Raw genomic sequence first — 24,870 nt, 5'->3', positions numbered from 1 at the left:
TTTATGTTTCTAATAGCAAATTTAACTAACAAGGACGAGGGACCTGAATACCGATGAGAGAGCTCATGGAAACAAGCAGTTAGGCTGAACAACTGGTCACAACCACACAGCATCAAGGGGCAACGGAATACGATACAGTAGCTCAAAAAATTTTACAGGGATCTAAATAAAGTTGACATAATTTAATTCAATAAGTACAATAAATATCGTTCAGAACTTTACTGTGCCGTACTATAATGCACATACTACAGCTTCAAAACTATCTGGTCCTCCAAGGCAAATTGGAGTTATTCATATTCAAATGCCAGACAGACTGGCCAACAAAAAAGATCCATGTCACATGACAATAAAGGAAAGAAGTTTTGCCGATTCAGCCAATAAGCAACTTGTTTTCCTCCAAGAAGCTATACTGGGGCACCTCCAGGTTAAATGGAGCTGGACCCTTGCGGATCCTACCAGAAACATCATAATGTGAACCATGGCAAGGGCAAAACCAGCCACCAAAATCTCCAGCATTTGGTAAAGGGATGCAGCCCAGATGGGTGCAAACACCAACTACAACAAGCCACTCAGGGTTCTTCACCCTGTCTGAATCCACCTGGGGATCACGAAGAGATGAAACATCAACACTGTTTGCCAGCTTGATATCATCCGCTGTTCGGCGCCTTACGAAAACTGGCTTCCCACGCCACTTTACAGTCACTGTGGACCCTGGTTCTATGTTGGAGAGATCAACCTCCAATGAAGCCAGTGCAAGGACATCTTTGCTAGCAGACATGCTTAACACAAACTTCAGAATCAGGAGTCGAAGCAAAGAAGCATAAACAAATCTTCCACCTGTCAAAACAAAGTATGCAAATGCTCGCTTGCTTGGATCGCCTGGGGGGTAACGCTCATGATTGTGTTCGTCATAGGTGATCCTTGAGGATGGATTCTTCACAGCAGCCACTGTTGCTGGAAGATCAGCTAAACCCAAATCCTGGTGTCTAGGGACAATGATTTCAGAAACATACCCTATAATTTTTTAAGAGCGACACAAATTAAGCAACACAAAATGAAGGAAAGCAGAACTTTTGGATCATTAACAATTATTTAAGATACCATACATCGATGATCTATTATGAAAATAAAAAAATTATAATAATAGTTACAATTCACAGAACAAACACTAATAAAGCAAAATTCTCATTACAAGCACTTCTAAGAAGTAAAAACTACTGCATACTAAAAGTTTCCTTAATATGCATTTATTAGAACATGTTTTATATATAAAAAAAAAACCACAAACTAAGTGCACGATATGCATTAAATGTCACTTGCATGTCCACTCTATCAGGTACAGCAGCATGCTATTGGTAGCATATTAGAAAATTGGATGATTGCAGTCCTCTCACTAGTAATATTTTACGTAAGAAATAAGCACCTCTCGTTGTGCTAGTCATCTTTTATGTCTCTAACTTCTCCTATTCTAATAAAGAAATCTTCCTACAAATAAATTCTCAATAGTTGGAATTTCAAGATTTTAGGGGACAGATTTTCAACTTGTCTCACTTCCTCCTTTTTCATTTTAATTAGCAGATGACCATTAGAAATACAAGTCAGCAACACATATGTTACATCTATACGTCACAAATCAAACAAACAATTGTTCTTAGTTTTAGTATATTAAAGCCTTGATGCAGATGATCTAACATTTCTTGAAGAAACAGAATTATTTCAATGGATTAGCATGGTGTTCAGGCAAAAGTAAACTGCACTCCCTTTTTTTGAACTTGTGTAGCTTAAACTCCATTTCCAACCATAGACACAATGTCAGATTCCAATTACCATCGACATGCTTGTAGTTTCTTTTTACTCATCTCTTTCTATCTTTCCCTGATATTTTATTTTCATTGGAACTCCTAAATTTACAACTTCCATAATCGAATTAACTAGAGAAACTGAGAGAAGTCCCCATTTGGCTTGCTCGAGATAGAGACCAAATTCCAATAACTTGCATTTCATACTGGGAAGCAGTAATTACAAGCCAAAGAAGTGCTAAACAGGTAGCTTGACAACCTAAATTAAACCACCAAGACATTGTCATGTCATGCTAAATTTAGATCGTCTAAACCAAGACTCAGAAGTTGCCCATTTTCAAGCTATAGCTACTTCCAATTCTGAAATCCTCAGCAAGCAAAACCTACTGAAACTATCAACATCTGCATTCAGAAAGCAATTTAGTAGGATTCAATTCTTTTCCATATCTTACTATTCTCACTTTAGATGGATGAAAGTCAACAACTGTTGCATCATATCTTAATATTAGATCGAAAGAGACTGTCAACTGGCTTTTTATTTGACTCTTTTCAATCGACATCGGAAAATTTAGTTGCCTAGCCCTAGCCTATAGTGTAGTTTTCTCCGTGCATAAACTTGCAAAGATTTGGTCAAATCTAACTAGATAAACATCATACATACTAATCCCCAGCATAATTTAGAACCTTGAACCAATAACAGTTTCAGAACATTTTGAATCAATATATACTGGTCAACACAGTATCAGTTGTTATCTGTAGCTTAAAAAAAAACTAAAATATGAGTTTATTTTGAAAAATATAGCCAAGACCAACAGGATGGTACATGGTCCGCATGCCTGGTATACCATGAAATTCGATCCCAAGCTCATCATGCAGTAAAATTTGGACCCCTCTGATACAACATAGATTAGAAGGTTTATGCTTCACGACATGAAAGATTGACTAAGCCAACAAATCTAAAATTCCTAACAAAAGAAAAACAATTTAGAATCCTAAAAAGACAGAGATATGGAAATCCAAAAGCCTCTACCACTAAACAGTAATGTAATCTTAATGAACTCAAACATACAAGATTGCATATCAAGTTTCATTTTTTTAAATTATGGAATCATATAATCCACTTAAAGCATTCCAAATGTGTTACTTAGGGACCATGGTCATTGAACTCGGTATTTCACCTCACTGTACCCATGTTGCTATAACTCAACACCTGCACTTTTGTTGTTGTCCCATCCAAGAAACTCAATTTTGGTCACCAGACTCATGTTGTTTCATAACCAGACCTGTGCAGGTCTGATCCATTGTCATATCGACACACAATGCAATAGGACGTACCACGATACAAAGGCGACAAAAATAGAAGAGGAGAGGAACAGATGATGATGAGGCACCAGAGGAGAGGAGGGGAGGCGGCAGATGGTAAGTCCTATATCACATGAGGACGCCCCAAAATTGAATGGTCCACAATCCACATGCTGGTTCGCTACAATTCTTGGCCCATTATCACAAACCCCTACCATCACTAAGTAGTTATTACAAAAGCTGCTTCTATAGCCACCAAGACCATGAAAAAGTTAAGAAAGCAAGCCAAGAGACATCTCTACCAAAAGGAAAGATGAAATATCTCCCAGATTGGTTTAACTATTCTCCAATTGGAAGAGACATGGATCCCCAACAACACTAGTTCTGAACTATTAGAAATCCTACAGAGCAAGAAGAGAAGAACAAAATAAAGGAGATGAAGCAAGGATAAAAATGATAGAAGATAGGAAAATAACAGGATAAGAAAAGTAACTAAAAAGAAAAAAGAAGAATGAAATATTTGAATAAATTTCAAAATAATATAAATTAATTTAAAAAATAAAAGTTATATAACCTACAAATGATCACTTAAAATTTATGTTTTAGATATATCCTAAAACATTTTAAATCGTGTCATTTCCCTGTACCTAAAATAATTGGAAACTACAGCTTGTTATTGCTGTATCCCATACACTATCTTCAATTTGAACCATTCACATCGACCACATGAGCATGTCACACACTAGACAAATATCATACATACATGTGTCACTTTGCCCAAGTCTGAGCAACGTATCTTAGATATTAAAAGAAAAAGAATGATCACTAGTCTACCTATTATCTTGTGCTTGCAGCTACAAAAATAGTGAATTGAAGAAATTATGGCTCCATAAAACAGAACAAATAACGTAACCGAGTAAAATTAGATCAAAGTTATTGCGATAAGTGGACTAGAAAAATTATAATTTTTTATTAGAGATCTTAAATATACATCTTTACAAAGATGAAAGTCTATCAATCAATAATATCTCAAGAAAGGAAGATTATCCCTCAAATCAAGTAAAAAAATATTATCTTCTTCGAAGGAAGGAACAGATTGTATATTTGATTTGATGTGATTGTAAATTTCCTTATTTCTGTAAGTTCCCTTTCTATCTTTGGACTTGAGCTTATGAAAGGGGCTAGAATATTGTAATGCATCAATTAAAAATGGATCAATGAAATGAATTCTTTTCCCACCTTGAGTGTGAGTGGTGCGAGGCTACATTTATTTTCTAATGTCATGATTCCATCGTCCACGTAAAAGACGTGTAGAGATGCGAGGCCTTCATCTTGGGAGAATTCTCCTAAAGCCAGAGCGAGTCTAGTAGTTATCCATTTGTTTTCTTATTATCTTTCAGTTATTATCTTCTATTCCTCTCTTTTATTTTCCTCTATTATCAAAAAAAAAATCCTGTCACTCTCGTCCTGCATCAGATTTGGTATCACAGTTATTGGTTTAGCTAAGATGTTCTATCATCAAGGCCGATCCATACTCCAATCATTTGAACTCAAGATGAGTTCCACTGTAGCAGAAGTGTATGGTATAGGATGAATTTAGTTTGTGTTATTTGAATAAATTTTATTTGTTTTGAGATATTTTTGCATTTATCATAAGTTGCCAAATGGCAACATCTACTCAAGACGAAGAAAAAGAAAACAAATACAGGAAAAGTGAAAGAAATCAAATTATTGATTGAAGATTACAAATTTTTATTGGAGATATTAAATATTCATCTTTACAAAGATGAAAGTCTATCAATCAATATATCATTAAGAAAGGAAGATTATCCCTCGAATCAAATCAAGAATATTATCTTCTTCGAAGGTATAGATCATATATTTGATTTGATGTGAATATAACAATGATTTAAAAACTGCTAGGCACCAAAATGTGCTAATATCCCAAAGTGCATTCTAATGCAAACTGGCCATGGATTTTGATGTGGAGACTGTTCTGTTTGGTTGCAACTTGATGGATCAAAGACTATGTTGGACGAAACAACATCAAATAAACTTTCTAACCTTCTGATTCCTCTTTCTAATCCTTCTCTGCTGAAAGGCATATCCTGATGTATTATTCATTGTAATGCTGAATAATATTGCTTAAATATTAAACAGGAAACTTGCTGGTTAAGAATGCAATTATTCCACAAATTTAGTAAATCCATGGTTACTGGATACTACAAAATAAACTCAGCAAAAAATAGTCGGCCTACATCTTCATGGCCTATCATGGTTCAACCATTAAAGCCATATTGTCTCCAGAGACAAGCCTACCCATATCACCTAACAAACATTAAAATACGAGTAATACACAAAAATGCATGCTTTTATCAGTTTCTTTTTTATACACACCGGATTTATCCTCTTGTGAAACCTCCTCTTCCAGTTTATCAGTGTTCCTAGTCCACTAAGCATGGCATGTTCTCATGCTCTACGAAGGCATCATTCATAATCAGCAAAGAAAATGGAAATTATTACACATTGTAGTAAAATATTTCTGAGCGGTTAAGCACGCATAGGCCACAGAACATAGAATTATAAACATTCAGATCGAGATTTATTTACAAGCCAACCATAGAATTACCGATTCTAATGAATGATGCAGGAATTAGCCAAACTACAAAAAGGAGGAAGAACGATAAAATCACCAAAAGAACCCAACTTTCTCCTATCAAGATCAGTATCTACAAACAATGATACATCTCGGTGACAAATAGATTCAAGTGCAAAACGAGAAGGTTACGAAACCCTGACCTCTCACGGCGCCAAGAAGAGGCGATTGAAAGACAGACCGGGAAGATCGGTCAAGGACCGTTGTCGGATCTTCGGCAGCGGACGAGTCCCCGATGCCACGGACGGGATCCCGCGAAGAGAGAACAGAGGCTGTGGGGGCCGGCCGCCATGAGCAGACAGCGAGCCTTCTTCCGGCAACCCTCAGCATCTTCTCTGCCGATAGGTGATGATTTCCAAGGTCTCAACCCGCCGCCACGAAAAGGACAGACGGAAGTCGAACGGGGAACGGCGGGCACGAGAGACGAAGACGAAACTTCACATTATTGCATCCCGGTACAATGTTATAAACTTAAATCCCGGTATTCCCATGCAAAACGGGGAAAAAATGATATAAGCCAGAAACACTTGTTACGAATGAATCAATCATTAGCCATTTGCTAATATATTTATTGTTAAACGTTAATAAACAATTGCTTTGTTCATATGTTCTAATGAAGACATGCTTTGTGAAAACTTGAGAAGGCGTACTAGGTGGAAGAAGAAGAAGAAAAAAAGGATACCATGGAGCTCTCATTTGGGGATGGCTATGGATAAGATATCATATTATTTTGTTAATTTTTAAGTAATTAGCTAAAAGTACGAAGTCCAACTTGGTGTCTTCAATTTTGCTATCTATCTATAATTATCATAAATTCAGTTACCAAATAATTTAATTTGATTTAAATTGGATCAAAAAATTAACAAGGTCTGCATACCGAAGCGTATCACTCATACCGGGCGGTACGTACCAGTCTGACAGATTATCGGTACGTGGACCGTCCGGTACTGTTATAGTGCTACAATACTATATTGTAGTACTGCTATAGTACTACAGTACTATACTGTAGTAGTATAAAAAAATATAAAATTATTCGGTACATCAGGGTATACCGCTCGGTACATCCTGATGTATCGTCCGATACGCCGGTACGTTATGGTGGCGAACCTTGAAAATTAATACAGTGGATATGTACTTTTTTTATGATGGGATAACTTGTTCATTAATCATTCGAGTAATTATTCTTAAACATATCATATTATTTAGATAGATTCGAAATCAAATAAATTATATGTCCAAAAAATTTCAATCCATTGTCATCGCTCGTCATTTTATTGTTCTTGCCAAGGACAATATGATTAGTCTATCACTAACAAAATTGTGAATATTTAGTTATGATATGAAGTATTTTAGTTAATTAGAACACATGACACCATCCCATACATTATATTATAATATTTTTAGATTGATTTATCCGGGCAAAAGTTGTCTAACTTTAGGCTTTTTAAGGAAGAAAATTTTAAGTTCTCTTTTTTTAAAGTGAAACTTAAACTTTATTACTCAAAACACCTCTATATATTTCTTTTCTATTTTACTTGAGGAGATTAAAACCTCCGGTGCACCACATATTTTTCTCCCTTATTTACATGAGAGATTATAAGTTCCTCAAAGAAATCTATTAGATATAACACCAAATAAGATATTAGCTATTAGAAAATATTTGTATCAAGAGAGTTTGAAAAGAGAACTAAAAGAATAAATATCGAGAAAATCGAGTAACATATATTAAATTTGACCTATAATTAAAATTTTAAGCATGCTTGCATTAGTTAAACTCAAAAATATGTCATTCGACTCTATCGATATTTATCAATATAAAAATAATTTTTTAATCTCTCATCAAACAAGAATATTTTTTGATAATCTCCGTGGCTTAATCATTTTTTAAAGTTATATTGTTAATAATTAGTATATACCATGTTTGATATTAGAAGGTTAACATATTTGATATTATTACTTATTACTTATAAATGATAAACTAAAGTACACTAATCTACAAAAATAATCAATCATTATCTAATATGGACATAGTGATAACAACCCTTTACAACCCAACCTCATGTCTTCATTTCAAACTCAATATTAGAATATTTACATATATGAGGTTATTACATATTATTTATAATAGCAAACTAAAGTATGCTTATTTATAAAATGATTAGTCATCATCTAGTATGCAGTCTACATCCAAGTTTATAGGGGGCATAATGATAATAATCCCTTACAAACGCTGTCTCATGTCTTTACTTTAAGCTCGATATTGGAAGATTAATATATATAAGATTTCTACCTGTTATTTATAATGGCAAAAAAAAAGTATACTTATCTAAAAAATGAATCATCTAATATATATACTACATCGAAGATTTGGGGAGGCATAACGACAACAATCTCTTAGAACCTTGCTTCATGCCTCTGCTTCAAGCTTAATATTGGAAGGTTAATATATATATGAGGTTATTACCTATTATTTACAATGATAAACTAAAGTATACTTATAACATGATTAGTCATTATTTGATATATAGACTACATCTGAGTTAATAGGGGGTATAGCGACAACAACCCCTTATAGCTTTACCTCATGTCTTAACTTTACACTTGATAATATTGGAAGGATAACATATCTAAGATTATTACTTGTTACTTATAATGAAAAACTAAAGTATGCTTATCTACAAAATAATTAGTACATATTACAACTAAGTTAGTGGGGGATAGTGACAATAATACATAACTTAGAGAATGCAGGAGGCACCAATCTAGGATTGCTTGCGAACAAACTATCAAATGATGAGATCAAATAAGCTAATTGAATAAAAATAGACTCGTTAACTCCAATAGAGTTCCAAACACCCATGGGTCAACTTAGAATAAAATGGGAGGCATCCTAACAAACTGATATTAGAAATGATTGACTGTTCAATTCCACTCAAGGGATCTATACATAGTTGTGCAGTAGGGATAGGCACAACTTATCCCTTGGTGATCGAATGCACGTAAGTATGGGGTTGCCAATGAATGGCCACCAATGTGTTAGCTCTAAATCATTGGAGATGTAGAGCGAGTGCATGGACTTCACTTCTAATTTAAAATTTGACTATAGTGGTAACACAGGTAAAAGTGAGGTCTAGCTGAATTACTTGGGTAGACTGAAGATGTCTAGTAGGTTGCCTGATCAAAAGAGATCGTAAAACTTGGAGTATAACTGATGCAAGCGAGCTTGGGGCCTAACCAAAAGGGATTGGTGGAGGTTGGAGTTTGATTGATGCAAGTAACCTTGGGGCGTGACTAGAAGGGATCGATGGAGGTTGGAGTCTAATTGATGCAAGTGAGCATGGTGCATGACCAGAAGGGATTAGTGGAGGTTGGAGTCTGACTAATGCAAGTGAGCTTAAGGGCTTGACCAAAAGAGATCGATGGATCTTAGTGCTTGACTACCATAGTTTGGGCCTGACCAAACGAAATGAAGCAGGACTAGAACTGAAAGGGGTTGCCATTGATAAATATTTTAACACAAATTCTTTTCTTCTTTCATCAAATCATTTGTCAATGACTTCATACCATTATAACAAAGAAACAAAATAAACCATGTAACATAACCCAACCAAACAAAAGGGAATGAACGATAATAGTCTTGCTATGACTACAAGAGCAAAAACAACCTCACCTTTTAGGTCATCATGACCAACATATGTGGCTTCTCTCACTTGAGGGGCTTGACTATCTCCTAAGAGAAGCTTGGCTTATTCCTACTAAAATATCTATATATAAGTTTCTATCATCATATATGTGTCCTCACCCCTCTTTAGGTCAGGTTGGAGATTATCCCAAGTTTGAAATCAAAATTCTACTTCACAACCTTCAAAATCTCCTTATAAGGGATCTTGCCTATTCTATAAGTGTCAACAAATATAGATAGTGGCTCAGGGATAGGAAACCTAAATGATGCAGCGATGAGCAAGCTCATTAGCTTAAAAAGATACTATCTCCATATGTAAGATCTTTGCCTAAAAAGTCACTACATTGATATACTCCCCAGCCACCATAGGTGTCAATAATGATCTTGCGGCCAACAAGACCAGCATCACCATGAGATCCACCGATAACAAAATAACCAAAGGGGTTCATATGTAAGATGATATTTTCATCCAATTATTGCTCCGAGATGATAGGCTTGATAACATGCTCCTTCAGGTCAACATCAATCTCGTTATTAATCACAGTCTCATTGTGTTCGGTGGAGATAAGGATAGTGTGCCTTAGGATAGGAACCACAGCATCATGGTCGTCCTGGTACTCGATAGTAACTTTGGTCTTACCATCGGGCCACAACCAAGGATAAGTTCCATTTATGTAAACCTCAGTGAGGCAAGCACCAAGTTTTGTAGCAAGGACATGGCTAAGGGCATCAACTTATGAGTCTCATTAGTTGCATAGCCGAACATGTGTCCTTAGTCACCAGCACCAATCTCCTTATGGATAAGTTCCATTCATGTGAACCTAAGTGAGGCAAGCACCAAGCTTTGTAGCAAGGACATAGCTAAGGGGCATCAACTTAGGAGTCTCACCAGTTGCACAGCCCAACATGTGTTCCTGGTCGCTAGCACCAATCTCCTCAAGGCACTTTTTGAAGTGCCAATAAACACCCTGAACCATGTTAGGGGATTGTTACTCGATGTTCACAAGCACCTCATAGTGGTCAACATCAAGGCCTACATCCTTAGATGTGAACTCGATAGCATGACAAGTGTCACCGATAATCTTGTCATAGTCAATATTGCAGTCGGTGGTAATCTCACCAAAGACCATGACCATACTGGGTCTTGGTGCAGGTCTCACAGGCAACCTTGTTGTTAAGGTCCTACTTGAGGCATGCATCAATCATCGCATCTAAGATATGGTATTATAGTTTATTGGGGTGACACTCATTGATAGATTTAGGGATGGAAAGGAAGGTATCGTCCATCTTAGTTATATCTTAGAGTGAAACTAAAGAAGATGAAGCGAAGAGGTCGTAGAACCTTAATATCCACTACCCTCTCACTGGTTCGAACAGGACTTGACAAATGGTTTTATCAAAGAAGAAAAATATTTTCCTGCTTCATGTCTTTTGAATTGGTGTCTGACTTGATATATATTAACCTTATTTAATTTGACTTGACCCGTTGTCAATACATATTTAACTTAATATTAGACCCAAGGTTCATAAATAAAAAAAAGAGTGTAAAAAATAATTGAAAAAATTAAATTGACATGAATTATTGAATAAATTGAATCAAAATAAACTTAGGAACAAAAGTCAAGCTTGTGATTATGGGACAGAGTTAGTTGTACCACCTACCAAACTGTAGTTGTGGACAAAGTCACACTAACCAAAATGAGATTGGTAACCAAAGTCAAGTTTGTGGATGTGGAAAAAGTTTGATCCATAATCTAATAGCTTGAGCTTGAGCTTGAGCTTGAGCTTGTTGATTGAATTAGTATATGACCTGATGTATATCGATCTTGATGAATTTAACTTGACTCATTATTAATAAATTTAAATTAACATTAGCAATACCTGATGGAGGGACTTCCTTTGCATTCAGTAGTTGAACAAGGGTTTTCACATTGCTTTCAATGTGAATCTTTCGAATGTCCCTCTTCTGTGCCTCCGATATCACTCCTCGGATGGCCGACGCTTCATTGTGAAACCTGGATCTAACCATCGTGCCTCTGCAAACATACGCAATATCAATTCTAATAAAAAGGCCTTTCGAATGTCCCTGTCCCAACGTCACTTCTCGGATGGCCAACACTTCATTGTGAAGACTCGATCTAACCATCATGCTTCTGCAACCTGCGCAAACAACGCATACAGTATCAATTCTTAAAATAAAGTCAATTATGGTTATTAGGATCAACCAGTTAACCTGAGTACTATAATTTCCCTCCTTGAGCCACGTTCCATCCTCTAACCCTCAAAATGTTGAAAACTGCATAGATAATTTCTGCTGACAAAGATGCCAAATCCTCATAGCAAACTCACATTGAAAGAGCAAGTGTTGGTAGCCATGCTGCACAAAACACATTGTCCTTCGTTTCCAATTCCCATATGAGCCAACCTCCGAGTAGTAGGAAGTCGTCCATGCAAAAGTTTCCAGCACAGCCTTGCAACTCTAGGTAATGGAGGTAGAGACCAAAGCACTCGCCAACCATCCCTAGAATCTTCAGACCAGCCAGCAGTTAGAAAAAAGAGACTCGTAAGCAGATTTGGTTGATGCTAAGCCCCTGATATCATACTTCCAAACCCACAAATTGTCCCGATTATTAGGGATTCAATTCTAGCAATTTAATAAACTAATTCAGGTCCAAACAATTCATTTAAATGGGGAGTATTCCCATCTTGACCATTAAAAAGATTTGTAATTAAAGAGTAAGAAGTATCAACAGAAATAAAAGTAGGTTTCATACACGGGTGTCAAGACACCCAACTACCATTCATAATACTAGTGGATCTGCCACACTAAATTACTTTGACATATCCAGATGTAAGTTGTACAATAGCAGTCAAAAACAAATTCCAACTCCAAGTCATTCTCCTAGGATATTGAAAGCTCCTAAAAGATTAAAAATCATATTTAGCCATGACAAGATTATTGCAAACAATTTCTTCATGGTTAAGTAAGCTTTTAATCCTTTTGTTTTGAAGGGCAACCTTGGTAACATACAAGTCCCTAACTTCAAGTCCCCCTTCAGCAGCAGTATAGCAAATGCCTGCCAATGATCCATAGTACTTTGTGACACAATACACATGCCTGTCATTGATCAATAAAGCATCATGGTATCAAATGCAACAGAAAAGTCACCATGCAGCTAATCAGATCTAAATGACAAGTTTCAGATATCCTTAAATTAATCAATAGGCCACTACTAATCCATTTATCTTTAATCCAGTGTCTATTCAAGTTGTCCATCAAGATTCTGAAGCAAAGCCTTCTTCTCCTTTTCAGGAAGAGCATTGAACATGAATACAGATTTGTCACCAATATCATCCTACAAAGAAGTGGAAAAATAAAGAAGATCAGAGAAAATCCAAAATCATAAATTTGATACTTCAGATATTGGCAACATCCAATATAGAACCTTAATGGGCTGTTGAAACTTCCTTGCTGCAAACACCATGAAAAGAGCCATCCAAGTACCCAATAGACTCAGTTTTGCTCCATCATCAATAAAACCTGTCTGCACATACAAAGTTTCTATTAGATGCACTGTCACAGACTAATCAATATCGTCTTCAACATTTTTGAGCAAGAATATTCACAAACATCATCATGCACATAAAAGAGATAAAAAGTCATTCTACTGAAAAGAAATTGAATAGGATGTTGACCAGCTTATTATAACAGGATACACCAATTTATACATCTCCTAATGTTAACAGAACAATCCAAATAAGTGTGTTAATTGCCTTCCTAGATGCCCCTTCAGGTGGATTTTTTTTCCTGAAAATCTGAGAATTGCTTTGGTAAAAGTAAAAAAAAAATAGAAAAGTACTAATCATGTTTGCTTACCAAACAAGCCATTTGGAACATCCATGAAGCTTTAAGTTAATTGTTATTCATCAAATGAAAAGGTCTTGAAATCAATATGGGTGAGTAAGAAATCCTTGCGGGACTAGTATATATGCACATACGATTGTCAAATGGAACATTAACAGGGCAAGGATTATTATTTTTGGCATGAGAAACACGATGTAAGTTGGAGACAGTCATGGTACATTTTTGTGACAATCAGGGATACAAATAATAATCAGACCAGCATGTACCAGCTATATTAAGCAGTCTGATCAAGTACCAATACCCAAACATGTAACCTGATACATGCGGATGTACCATTTTCTTCTTCTTCTTTTTTTCTTTTTCAATGATACTGGACAAAACAAGCTGCATATTATTTCATATATCAACACCATAGAAATGGGCATCGGACCAGTATTTAGATCTCTAACATGTAAAATCAAGGTGACAACACGAAATATGTAAAAAACAAGTTGACGACACTACATAATTAAATACAAAAGGGGAGCAAAAGAGCAAATATGTATAAAACCCTTTAACAAACAAAAATCTTAATAAAAAATATATATTGTTCATGCCAGCATGGTAACCCCAAAGGAGCAATAGAAGAAGCCCATACAATTTTTTCTGCATCGTACATGATTGGCATGTTTAAGGAGTAACTTCCTGTCATAGAATTAATTGAATTTACCCAAGTCATGAGAGACCCTTATGATATCCATCTACAAAGGACCAGCCTAAGTGCAACATTGTATAGGTTTCAGAAATATAAAATAGAAAATTAATTAGTTTAAAAAACAAGTGGCAAACAAGTCTCGACATCAGGGTTTGCAATACCGTACCGTACCACTTGGTATGGGCGGTACATCTCGGTCTGCTAGCAGACCAGCATACGGACCGCTCATTACCGGGCAATATCAACCATCTGGCCCTATATCGAGCGGTAACAGTTGAAATCGATCGTTACCGAATGGTAACAGTGCTCCAACGGTCAAATTGACCATTGGAGGCCTCCTCAAGGGTTTTAAAACTCTTTCCTCCCCCCTATTTCAATCCATTTCACTCTCACACTATCATAAACTCTCTCAAACTCATTTTTTCTTACATTCTTTTTTTTATTCTCACATTTTCACTCTCCTAAACTCAACAAAGCAATGATTTGTAGATTGAATCAAATTTAGGAGGCTAATTTAGGAGGATTAAGAGGATGAACAATCCAGAACGGACCGAAATTGTGAACTTTGCATAAAGCTACTCCTTAAAGCCCGAAAAGAATATATTACACTATTCTTACCTAATTTACATTATTTTTTCTAAAACTATACTAAATGTATATTTATTTCTAACTTAAAAATCATATCCTAACTTTTTTTTTTTCTATTTTTCAGATATTTTCGGAGGGTTTTATACCTATTTTAGGCGTATCGCTCAATACAATATGAGATTAAGAACCCTGCTCGACATCTCGAACAAAAGCACAACAAAGCAAATTAGCAAACAATTGAAAGGGAAAAAAAATGACTCTAAACAGTAAAAAGACAACCACAAACCCAACAACAACTACTTAATCAGTTGTCGGATTGTTTGGCAAGCCTACGTATAATTTACATACAAGGTTGAGAGTTTCAAACTGATCACCAACGCTATCCCAAAGTTCCATCTAGTCCTATGCCACCTGAGCAATTTTATAGACTATCTTGACCTACAAAAAAGGGGAAAAAACACACATAAAACAAGCAAAAAATAAGTCAAGAAACAACACAAAAAAACAAAAGTGACAAATGGCTTGTTGATAAAGGTGGGGCATACGACAACCATTCGTGACATTCTCCCCTACTTAATCCTTGTCAGTGCTTGCTAGTAGGTTTTCATGATCACTTCTTAATTTTGCAAGTCTTCTAGTTCCCAACTGGCTTTAGTTATGAGAAGTTTACGCCACTTTGTAACAATCGCCTTTAATATGATGCTCGGGTCGAGATGGTCGAGTTGAGACTTTCTGGGATAAGTCTTGCAGATCCGAAAGGTAGGCTTTTAATTCCTCACGTAGAATACACAGTGAATGTTAGCAATGTCGGGTGCTACAACTTATAGGATACATTGCCTACTATGTCGATGATGAGAAAGGGTGCTTCATATTTGTTCACCAATCCTTTGTGCACTTTCTACCTAAAGATATGGATAGATGCTGGTTCAAGCTTTACCAACATGGAGTTATCGACCTTGAATGATATGTCCTTGCACTGATCCATGATATGTCCTTGCATTTAATTAATAAATCCTTTTGTAGCATTCTGACATGTTTACTACTCTCTTAACTTCATTAGAAGATTTTATTCTTAGTTTAGCATCTGATAAATAAGTTGTAGGAAACATACGAGATGTCCTAGAAGAAGTCCAGGGATGATGAATGTCAGGATACCAGCTTCCAACTTCCCATAGCAGAGACCTGTATGGTGTCCAGTAGCAACAAATATCAATAGAAAAAAAACCAAACAAAATATAAGATGTGCACAAAAGATTTATTATGATATACAGCTACTTGCACAGAGAAAACATGACCTGACCAAATTGCAACAGTCAGAGGACCTAAACCATTTTTTTCTTGATAAATGAACTTGGATGTATAATTTCACTGACAAATATTCCTAAGAAATCTAGTTTCTTCCTAGCTTAGAAATCATAACATATGCCAATGTATGAATATCCAATTGAATTTATATGCAACAGAATATAATAAAGTATCCATAAGCACAAAAGAATTTGGATTTCTTGGATACTCAACAAGAAGACAGATTCAAATATGCATCAGAACTTAGGCTATTATATAATATTGGAGTAAAGTACAAGAAGATTTCATATTATATTCCAGATTAGCTTCGTTTACACTATTTACCATAAATATCTTGCCATATAGGACCGGATCTTGATTATTGCTCCTATTCTTGCATAAATCATTCTCCTTTAATGATCTTCAATTAGTTTGGAAAGGAGTTAGAGAAAACTGAGTGAGTTTTGAAAGAGATTAAAGAGAAAAAGAGAGTGAGAAAGAGAGGGAGTGTGGGAGTGTGTGTGAGGGCTAAGATTGAGGTGTGGAGGGGATATTTATAACCCCCACAAAGGCCCCAGTGGCTACCCAACTGCTATTGGGTAGCCTCACCATATCAGCCCTGTACCAATCGGCTTGGGCTGCTCCCTTATCAAGAGCGGTAAAGACCACTTGGATCATACCATACCAAGCAGTGGATCATAAACCCCATTTGCACCTGCTTAAAGTTGCATATGCTTTAAAAATGATTATTCCCTCAGCTATATAGATTCTAAGAGTGAAATTCCTTTTTGTTCTTGCTAATTTTTGGATCATAAAAAGAACACTCAAGTTGTCTAAATTAAAAGCATGGAGAAAGTCTTTACAGGATGGGGGCCACGGCAAAATGAAAACTAGATGTCTTAAAGACTTCGATCGATATACCTTGTGATGATCATTTTATTATTCATAAGAAAGTCGATAATAGGGATATAATAGATAGACATATGGACATATAATAGGCAAGTTGGTAATAGGCATATGGAGATATACTTAAGAAAAACATAAGCAAGTTTAATTATAATTGCATGATTACTGCACAAATTTGGCTGCCAATTAGATGGTAATAGGCACATGGAACTTTGATCAAGAGAAAGTATTAAACCAGTTAATTCATCTCTGGCAAAGATATCAGAAAAAGAAAACTCATACAACCATAATAAAGCTAGTACAAATCTTTGAAGTTAAAAACATGGATCATTCAGCAACCTAACTCAAGAAAGACTGATAATATGTCAAATGCACATCTGCATGACTAAAACAACTGCAAATACCTTAACTCACTGTTCTTTTTTTTTTCAAGAAATTACATTAAACTACTGCATGGATTAAGCTGCAAAGCATATGGAACATTGATCAAAGAGAAAGTGGAAAACATGATAAATTGATATCTGTCAATAATAAAAGAATGAGCAAAGACTTGCACAACAACAAGAAGCTTCTATTATGAACATTTGAGGTCAGTATACATGACTGAGAAAGAAATAAGTTGGTAAATCCAACTGCAAGTTTCTTGATACACAGGTTACATTTAACACAACAAGCCAGACTTTTCAACTTGCACCATATCTTAAAAAGAGAAGAAAGGAGGTGTGTTAAACCTAGAAACAAAGTTCAGAAACAAACTGCTTAAGCCACATCCTGCTATTTGATGTTCAAGGTATTTACACAATGTTAGTTAATAATACATGTTTGAAAACTAATGCAAAATTTTTGAAGAAAATTGCATTGAAAAATATTGCTTATACCTTCTTTGAAAACCACACCAGTCAGTGCTGCAAAGAGAGGTCCAATGAACCATACACCGACCGGGTTACTTATGACATATTCTATCAAGCTTTGGTTCAGAGGCTTGGCAAGCATTATATAGGTTCCAACAGACCCGATAACACCAAGTACCCAAAGTGACTGAAGGAATCGCTTGATAGGAGTCACGTAAATGTGAATTAAAAGTAAAGACAGGCCTAGTCCTCCAGCTCCAATGATGTACAAGAAATCGACATCTTGCTTGATGATATCACCCAATATGTTGCCTTCAGGTATAAAAGCAGCAGAAGAAGAAATAACAAATGATGCAGCAGCAGTAATCAATCCTAACCTATATAGGATAACCTGCAAGCAGAGAATGAAGCAGTCAGACAAATAAATATACACACGCAAAAGGCAAATTGTGTGTCATCATATGTGTATTACTTCAAAATAAGAATTTAATATTGACACATAAATATCATAAGAGATTTTTGTTACAGTCTATAGATATTGTAAGAGTTCATTATTTGTTTAATAATTAAAATAACTTAAACTTATTATTAGTTCCAGGTGTCTGATTTTGATCTATTGCTGCAGCTACCAAAACCAAGCTGATGTTGAACATTCAAGACATGAGAAAAGTAATCTACTTCTTATACAATTGAGAGCAATGAGAGTTAGAAAGGCTAAATGTCCAAAATTTGGTGGAGGCGCAAGCATAAGTGGAATGCTTACACACTTTGAATATCCCCTAAAAGCTTTCAATGGCTAAGTGGTCTCTATGGATGATGAGAAGGGTACTTCTAAGGTGCATGGCTTGATATCACCAAAAGCTCTAGAACAACGAACAATTCTTGTGCAAGCTGCACAAGCAATCACATTTATTCAAAAGAAAAATAAATCAAATCTTTCCTCCTCATTTCATCATATTCACTCCTATTTACTGAGTATCCACCTCTTAGCTTGTAATAGTCTCACACATTTACCAATTAAATAAACATAAAACTTCTAATTTTCTTTCTTTGTTCTTCTGCAATTATCCAGTAGCAGTTGACGTCATCCTTGGATTGCATTGAATAAGCAAGCTTTCATGTTCAATACCTTAACCTAAATTCTGAACAGACACATTCCTGCTCAGATCTTATGTGATTATGTCAACAATGTGCCAAAGATAGACAACCAAATAAGACTTAACTGGTGCATCTGAGTTTCCAACTTAATCCTGAACAGTATGGCAGAAGGGTTAAATGGGTTGCATCATATTTCCTCATAATTCCAAGTTTCCATAGAAGAATGAGCAGGCATATGGAGTCTAGTAGATTAAAAATGATCCATCAGGAAATTATTCTAGATGCAACCTAGAATAAACTAATAAGTAAAATTTTCCAGATCTGAACCTGATGCTCTTGAATGAGTGGTTTTTAACGGTCATTTCTTAGATGGGTCAGGTAAAGATAATGATCCATGTCACCAATTTCTAGCCAGATTGCCTTGTATGCAAATTTGAGCCTTTATTATCTTCCTCATGTCTCATCCAAGTAAAACACTTGACTGAGCTCCAACTTTCGGCCTTTCATCAACTAGAAGAAGGTAAAGCATCATAGTTCAAATTCATTGAATGCATATAATATTAAAAACCTTTAGAAATTGCTTCAGTAGACATTAGTAATAGAGCTTCAACCCACGGCTGAACTAGAACTCCAATTATTTTGGATGGATAAAGAATAAATAGAACCTAAAGAAATGCTTGCGAACCCTAAATCTAACTCTAACATCTCTATGATAAGACCACTTTATCTAGCTGTAATTTAGTACTACATAAAGACAATAAGAACAAGAAGATACGTTCAACAAAAGCTTCTTGCCCCAACTCATTTCTAAATCTTTATGTTCAAAGATCACTTCTTACCGAAGGAAAAATACAAAACACAGAGACAAAGTCACCATGTTAGAACAAACAAACAAACGTGTCAGACCGAAAGGGTAGAGGAAACGAAGAGGACATCGTACCTCGCGAATGTCAGAGGGATCCACCGTCCAGGGGCCGTAGACCCCTTGATAGACCATCCGATCATCGAAGGTCGACTGTGATCCCTCGCCGGTGGCGCGGCACCTCACGGATCCGATCCGGCCCGAGGACAAGTAAGAGGTGGAAGCCGAGTACGAAGAAAGCTTCCTCGAGCATGAGGAGGAGGAGATAAGATGAGGAGCAATTGAGCAAGAATTACCCGGTAGAGACGATCTTTTGGGAGGAGGAAGAGAGGTGGGAGTGAGGAGGGCGGAGGCAGACAGGGGCACCGAAACCATTATTGCCGCCATTACCATCGCGATCAAACCTCGGTTTTTTTTTTCTTTTTTTCTTTTTTTTCTTATTTTATAGCGTAACAAACAAAATGGATTCCAGCCACACACGAGCAACGCTTGGGTCCCACATACATGATAACTCTGTAAAAACAAAGGAAAAAAAAAAAGGTTTTGTTTTTAGCGGTAGATTTTTTCTTTCAAGAAAATAAAACTATATTACCCCCGACTGACACAGTCGACCTAATGAATACATATCATGATCAATTGGCATTCCTTAATTGGTCGATCCCCTAAGGATTTTGCATAAATGACCCATTATTATTGTGCATGACTTATTCTCTTCTTTATCTCAAGAAATCAATTTCGAAAGACATTGATAAGGTGATATAGATATCAATTTCTACTCTCAAGAAATCAATTTTGAAAGACATTGATAAGGTGATATAGATATCAATTTATACTCTCAAGAAATCAATTTCGAAAGACATTGATAAGGTGATATAGATATTGATTGTCTGTTTCAATTAGCAAGTCTGATCCTTTTTAGCAACAGTAATATTTGATTGTCAAAACAACTACAATCCTGTCGAGAGACATAAATCATTAGAGTTTATTGTTTAGCAATAGAAGTTACTACACAATCTAACATCTAATTATCAATCAAACACTGTTCTAGTATCTCATGAAACCATCATTTATATAATGCAAAAAAATATTATATCAATTTTACGATATATATTTTTTAATATTATCTGAAAAGATCTTTGTGTGTCTTTGGATCCAAAATTACTGTGAGAACTAGATTTTCATTTTCCTAATCATTGTTAATATGCAAATATACAAGAGAACTAAACTTTCTTTCTCCCCTTTCCAAGATGTTCTGTTTATTTATAGACGAAATTAGAAGATCTAGAATAAATTATTAAAAGTTCCTCGTAAGGATATCCCATAAGAAATATGAACTTCTTTACTATTAATCAATAACTATAATCAAAATTCAATCATATTAATAATATATCTTATCTAATTAAATAAAAATACATAATCTAATATTATCTCCTTCAATTAACAAATCTGATCCTTTTTTAGCAACATAAAATTGATAATAATTGATTGTCGAAACAACTACAAATACATAATCTACTATTATCTCCTTCAATTAATAAATCTGATCCTTTTTTAGCAACATAAAATTGATAATAATTGATTGTCAAAACAACTACATTCTTATCGAGAGACATAAATCATTAGAGACTATTGTTTAGCAATAGAAGTTACTACACAATCTCTAACATCTAATTATCAATCAAACTCTGTTCTAGTATCTCACGAACCATCAAATCACAGCACGAATCTTCATCACAACCTTAATAGCGTATGCAATGATATCACTTTAATTCATCACCAATTGCATCTTTTTTTTTTTAACAAAACAAAAATTTTTGAGTTCTTTATCTAAAAGAAAATCTCAATCTTCTAACTTTTGCTGCATAGTGTTCGATTTCAAAGTTTTACCACATAGCATCGTTAATCTAAAATGCTAAAAAAAAAGTCCTTCGTATTGTGGCTTAAACCGATTAAACTGTTCAGTATAATTCAGATTTTAAAAAAATTAGTATAACTGTAACAAAGTACTAAATACATAATGTAATTATTTTTATTAAATAAATCCATATTCAATCTAATTTCTTACAACCCATGTGAAAATTACCAAATAAATCATGAAAATGTATATAAATTTATCTAAAATTAAAAATCTATAAAAGTATTCTATTCCACTTGTATAATCATGTTTAAAATTAGTGTAAATTTAAAGATTTGACTATGATTATATTTCATTATTTATATCAACAATATATTACCAATGTATAAGGATAAATAATACGTACAATTACTTTTTGTTATTCCAATATGTGCAAAATTTAGTCTAATTTTGTTGTGCAATCTACACTAAAAAGTCAGATAATAGTAATAACTTCATTTTTATTTTTATAAGTAAAGTTAAAATATAGTATATATAAAATAATTAAAAAATAAAAAATAATCATTCCTTTCATCTTGGATCCGAAAATTAAGAGAAAAAAAAAAAGAAATGCTCATGCAAGCAATGTAGTGGTTGAAACAAATGATTAATCAAATTTCTTGTACTTTCTTTTTTAAGATATTTTTATGTGTATACATACATAAGGAGAGTCGTTGGCCACTGTTTGGGGAGGAATTTTTTCCTCTATTATAATAAAAAAAATTATCTACTCCATTTGACAAGTATAATCCACATGAATATATATATATATATATATATATATATATATATATATATATATATATATATATATATATATATATATATATATATATATATATATATATATAGTCACTTCATTTATAAATTATTTTGATGCATTTGGCAATAAATACTTTGTGCATTTAGCCATAGAAAGATAAGATACCTAGATATATGTCTGTTTATGATATCATATTATTGATAGAAATATGTGGCATGTTATTGATATTATTTATAGATATATGTCGTTTACAAATAAGATTACATATTCTATGTCACAGTTAAATACTCATGATGAATAAGAATAATGAAACGTTTGTCGACAAATAAATTTCAAACTAAAATAGATATTAATATTAACATGTCTCACGAAAAAACTGACGTGAAATATGTAATCAATAAAAACTCAAAACTTTATATACGAAACTCATGATAAATGCTTCATATTGAATATTATCATTGTGGCTTCCTCATCGTTAGCAATCTCATCCTTCTCGTACATTCAAAGAAAAAACATCAATTAATAAGATGCAAATGAAATATAAGAAACAATAATAGTACATATGTTGCTATACCTTGACCACCACATCTCTCTTGGTTTCACGAAGCTATAACCGATCTTCTTTGTCCATTTATTCAATTTGTCCGGTTGCATCACCTATTGCTATTAATTTGTCTCCCTCACCTTGTTCTTGCTCATTACTCTTGCTCTTCTTGTTATTTTTCTTACCAGTTGTAGAACTTTTTTATTAGTAAAGCCACAATATTCATCCTCCTTGTAGCTGCATCACTCGGCCTTTACAGTTGGGACCTTATTAAAGATGGATAATAGTATTTCCCAGTTCTCTTAGTCATATGCTTCTATGTCATCAAACTTCTCTAATAATATGACAAATTGAGTTATTTAGTGATCCTTTGCATCACAACTTATTCATTCAATGTTTGTTCTTTCCTCCACATACACAACCTGTATAATTCTATTGACCTCCTCCTCGATCATTTTGACACTCTTATTCTCATATACCATAGTAGTTTTGTAAATCTCAATACTTAAAGTCTCTTCACCCCTTAACCCCAATCATCATAGCCTCCTCCCTTGTGGTCTTACCTATCTTAACATCAATAGTTCCAATCTCATCACCTAAGGTTCTAAGCTAATTAAGCTTGACTCGTAGCCCCTCCACCTCAACAATCATGATCTTCTCATGGCTAATTATCTAGTCTACCCCTCAGGAGTCTTACTCTCAGTGTCATTATTCTTAGCCTCATCTTTAAAATTCATAGTCAAATCATCAAGAATCATCTTAGTGTCTTTAACACCTACTAATTTAACTTTTTGAAAATAATATACGATTATAGTGTTTCAATAGAGGACACGATCATTACTTATCAAACCTATGAGAAGAGCAATATGAATACGACACAGTGTTCACTCTTAGACAACCAACGAGAACCGAGATGCTCAATACTATTGTCATTGAGAACTAATCCAGAAATACTAATGTCCAGTCGAGTAATCTACACAAAAAAGGCAAAGCTTTTAGGGGAGTTTTAGGGTATTTTCGACACTGATCTATAGTGTTTCATAATCGATGAGATGATTGTAAAAGCTATAGGAGATTAAGATTTATGGGAGTCCAGAGTCGTCAGCACTAGAGAAGATGAAGAGAACATTAGGGATTTGGGAGAGAGAAGATATGATACAATGCTATCCGCTTTAGGGTTTAGGTTGTCACTAATGAGGGAAAACCCTAGATAAAAATCTAAAAACTAAAACCAAAACACTGTATAGGTAGAGCCACTCGAGATAAGAGAAATACCTATTGGGTTTGCCTTATCGAGAGTAGACGAGATGGGAATGAGTTTCATAGAAGCTATAGCTTAAGGATAAGGGTAATAACAATAAAACCCGTGAGGATGTTAAAGAGTCGATAGTAGAGTTCCAAAACAAGATTGGACATATGAGGTCTAAGAAAAAGTAGAAGAGTTAGTGAACATGTTTCGTCGATTACTAAAGAGAACTGTTTGACGCGAGAGAGTAGAGGTAGCTAGAGAGCCAAGAAAACAGAGGAGTGCACATGAGAGTAGAATTAGTTGGATTCAATTGCAATAGAGAGAAAGTCGACAACTAGGTTTAACAATAATTAATGATATTATTGTACCGGGCAATGTCTTAATGGTAGTATTGATATAAGAGATTATGAAACGGAAATAATAAAAAAGGGAGTGATTGATCAAATAATCACCCATTATATTAAAATAATAAAAATAAAATTTAACCTTTTAATATAAAGTTAAAAATGATATAATAATATTATTTGAAATTTTAAATATATGAAAAAATAAAAATATTGAAAACCCAATAAATGTTAAATATTTATTTTCATTATAGTGTCACATCAAATAATAAAATATTATTTTTCTTTCCAAATGATATTTTAAATAATTAATTAAAAATAGGGTATATAAAGACCAAAAAATAAAAAAAAGTATTATTTATAAATAATCCTTGTATTATTTTTTATATTAGAATTTCATAGTCGAACTCTCATAATCTGTTTTAAAAAGCATATTAGTTAATCATGAACAGTGCACTGTAGTATTAGAATATGTGTGTTTTTTTTTTT

The 24,870-nt window shown here is 34.5% G+C and overlaps 2 protein-coding genes and 1 pseudogene across 2 annotated transcripts; all 3 read right to left on the bottom strand.

Moving 5' to 3' along the window:
- Positions 1-115: 115 nt before the first annotated feature.
- On the bottom strand, positions 116-6,205 carry LOC135612856 (cytochrome b-c1 complex subunit Rieske-4, mitochondrial-like). Its single transcript, XM_065109602.1, has 2 exons — positions 5,901-6,205; positions 116-1,014 (listed from the first exon to the last, which is right to left on the bottom strand). The coding sequence occupies exons 1-2, from the start codon at positions 6,085-6,087 to the stop codon at positions 371-373; spliced, it is 831 nt and encodes a 276-aa protein (XP_064965674.1). The 5' UTR covers positions 6,088-6,205; the 3' UTR covers positions 116-370.
- Positions 6,206-9,912: 3,707 nt separating this feature from the next.
- LOC135611595 (S-adenosylmethionine synthase-like) lies at positions 9,913-11,958 on the bottom strand (annotated as a pseudogene).
- Positions 11,959-12,258: 300 nt separating this feature from the next.
- LOC103985583 (uncharacterized) lies at positions 12,259-20,009 on the bottom strand. The gene is made up of 5 exons (XM_009403327.3): positions 19,666-20,009; positions 17,655-18,018; positions 15,698-15,768; positions 12,886-12,984; positions 12,259-12,795 (listed from the first exon to the last, which is right to left on the bottom strand). The coding sequence occupies exons 1-5, from the start codon at positions 19,978-19,980 to the stop codon at positions 12,700-12,702; spliced, it is 945 nt and encodes a 314-aa protein (XP_009401602.2). The 5' UTR covers positions 19,981-20,009; the 3' UTR covers positions 12,259-12,699.
- Between the last annotated feature and the right edge of the window lie 4,861 nt (positions 20,010-24,870).

The sequence above is a fragment of the Musa acuminata genome, chromosome BXJ2-5 (genome assembly GCF_036884655.1).
Source record: "Musa acuminata AAA Group cultivar baxijiao chromosome BXJ2-5, Cavendish_Baxijiao_AAA, whole genome shotgun sequence".
NCBI classification, from domain to species: Eukaryota; Viridiplantae; Streptophyta; class Magnoliopsida; order Zingiberales; family Musaceae; genus Musa; species Musa acuminata.
This window is presented reverse-complemented; position numbering and strand designations above follow the sequence as displayed.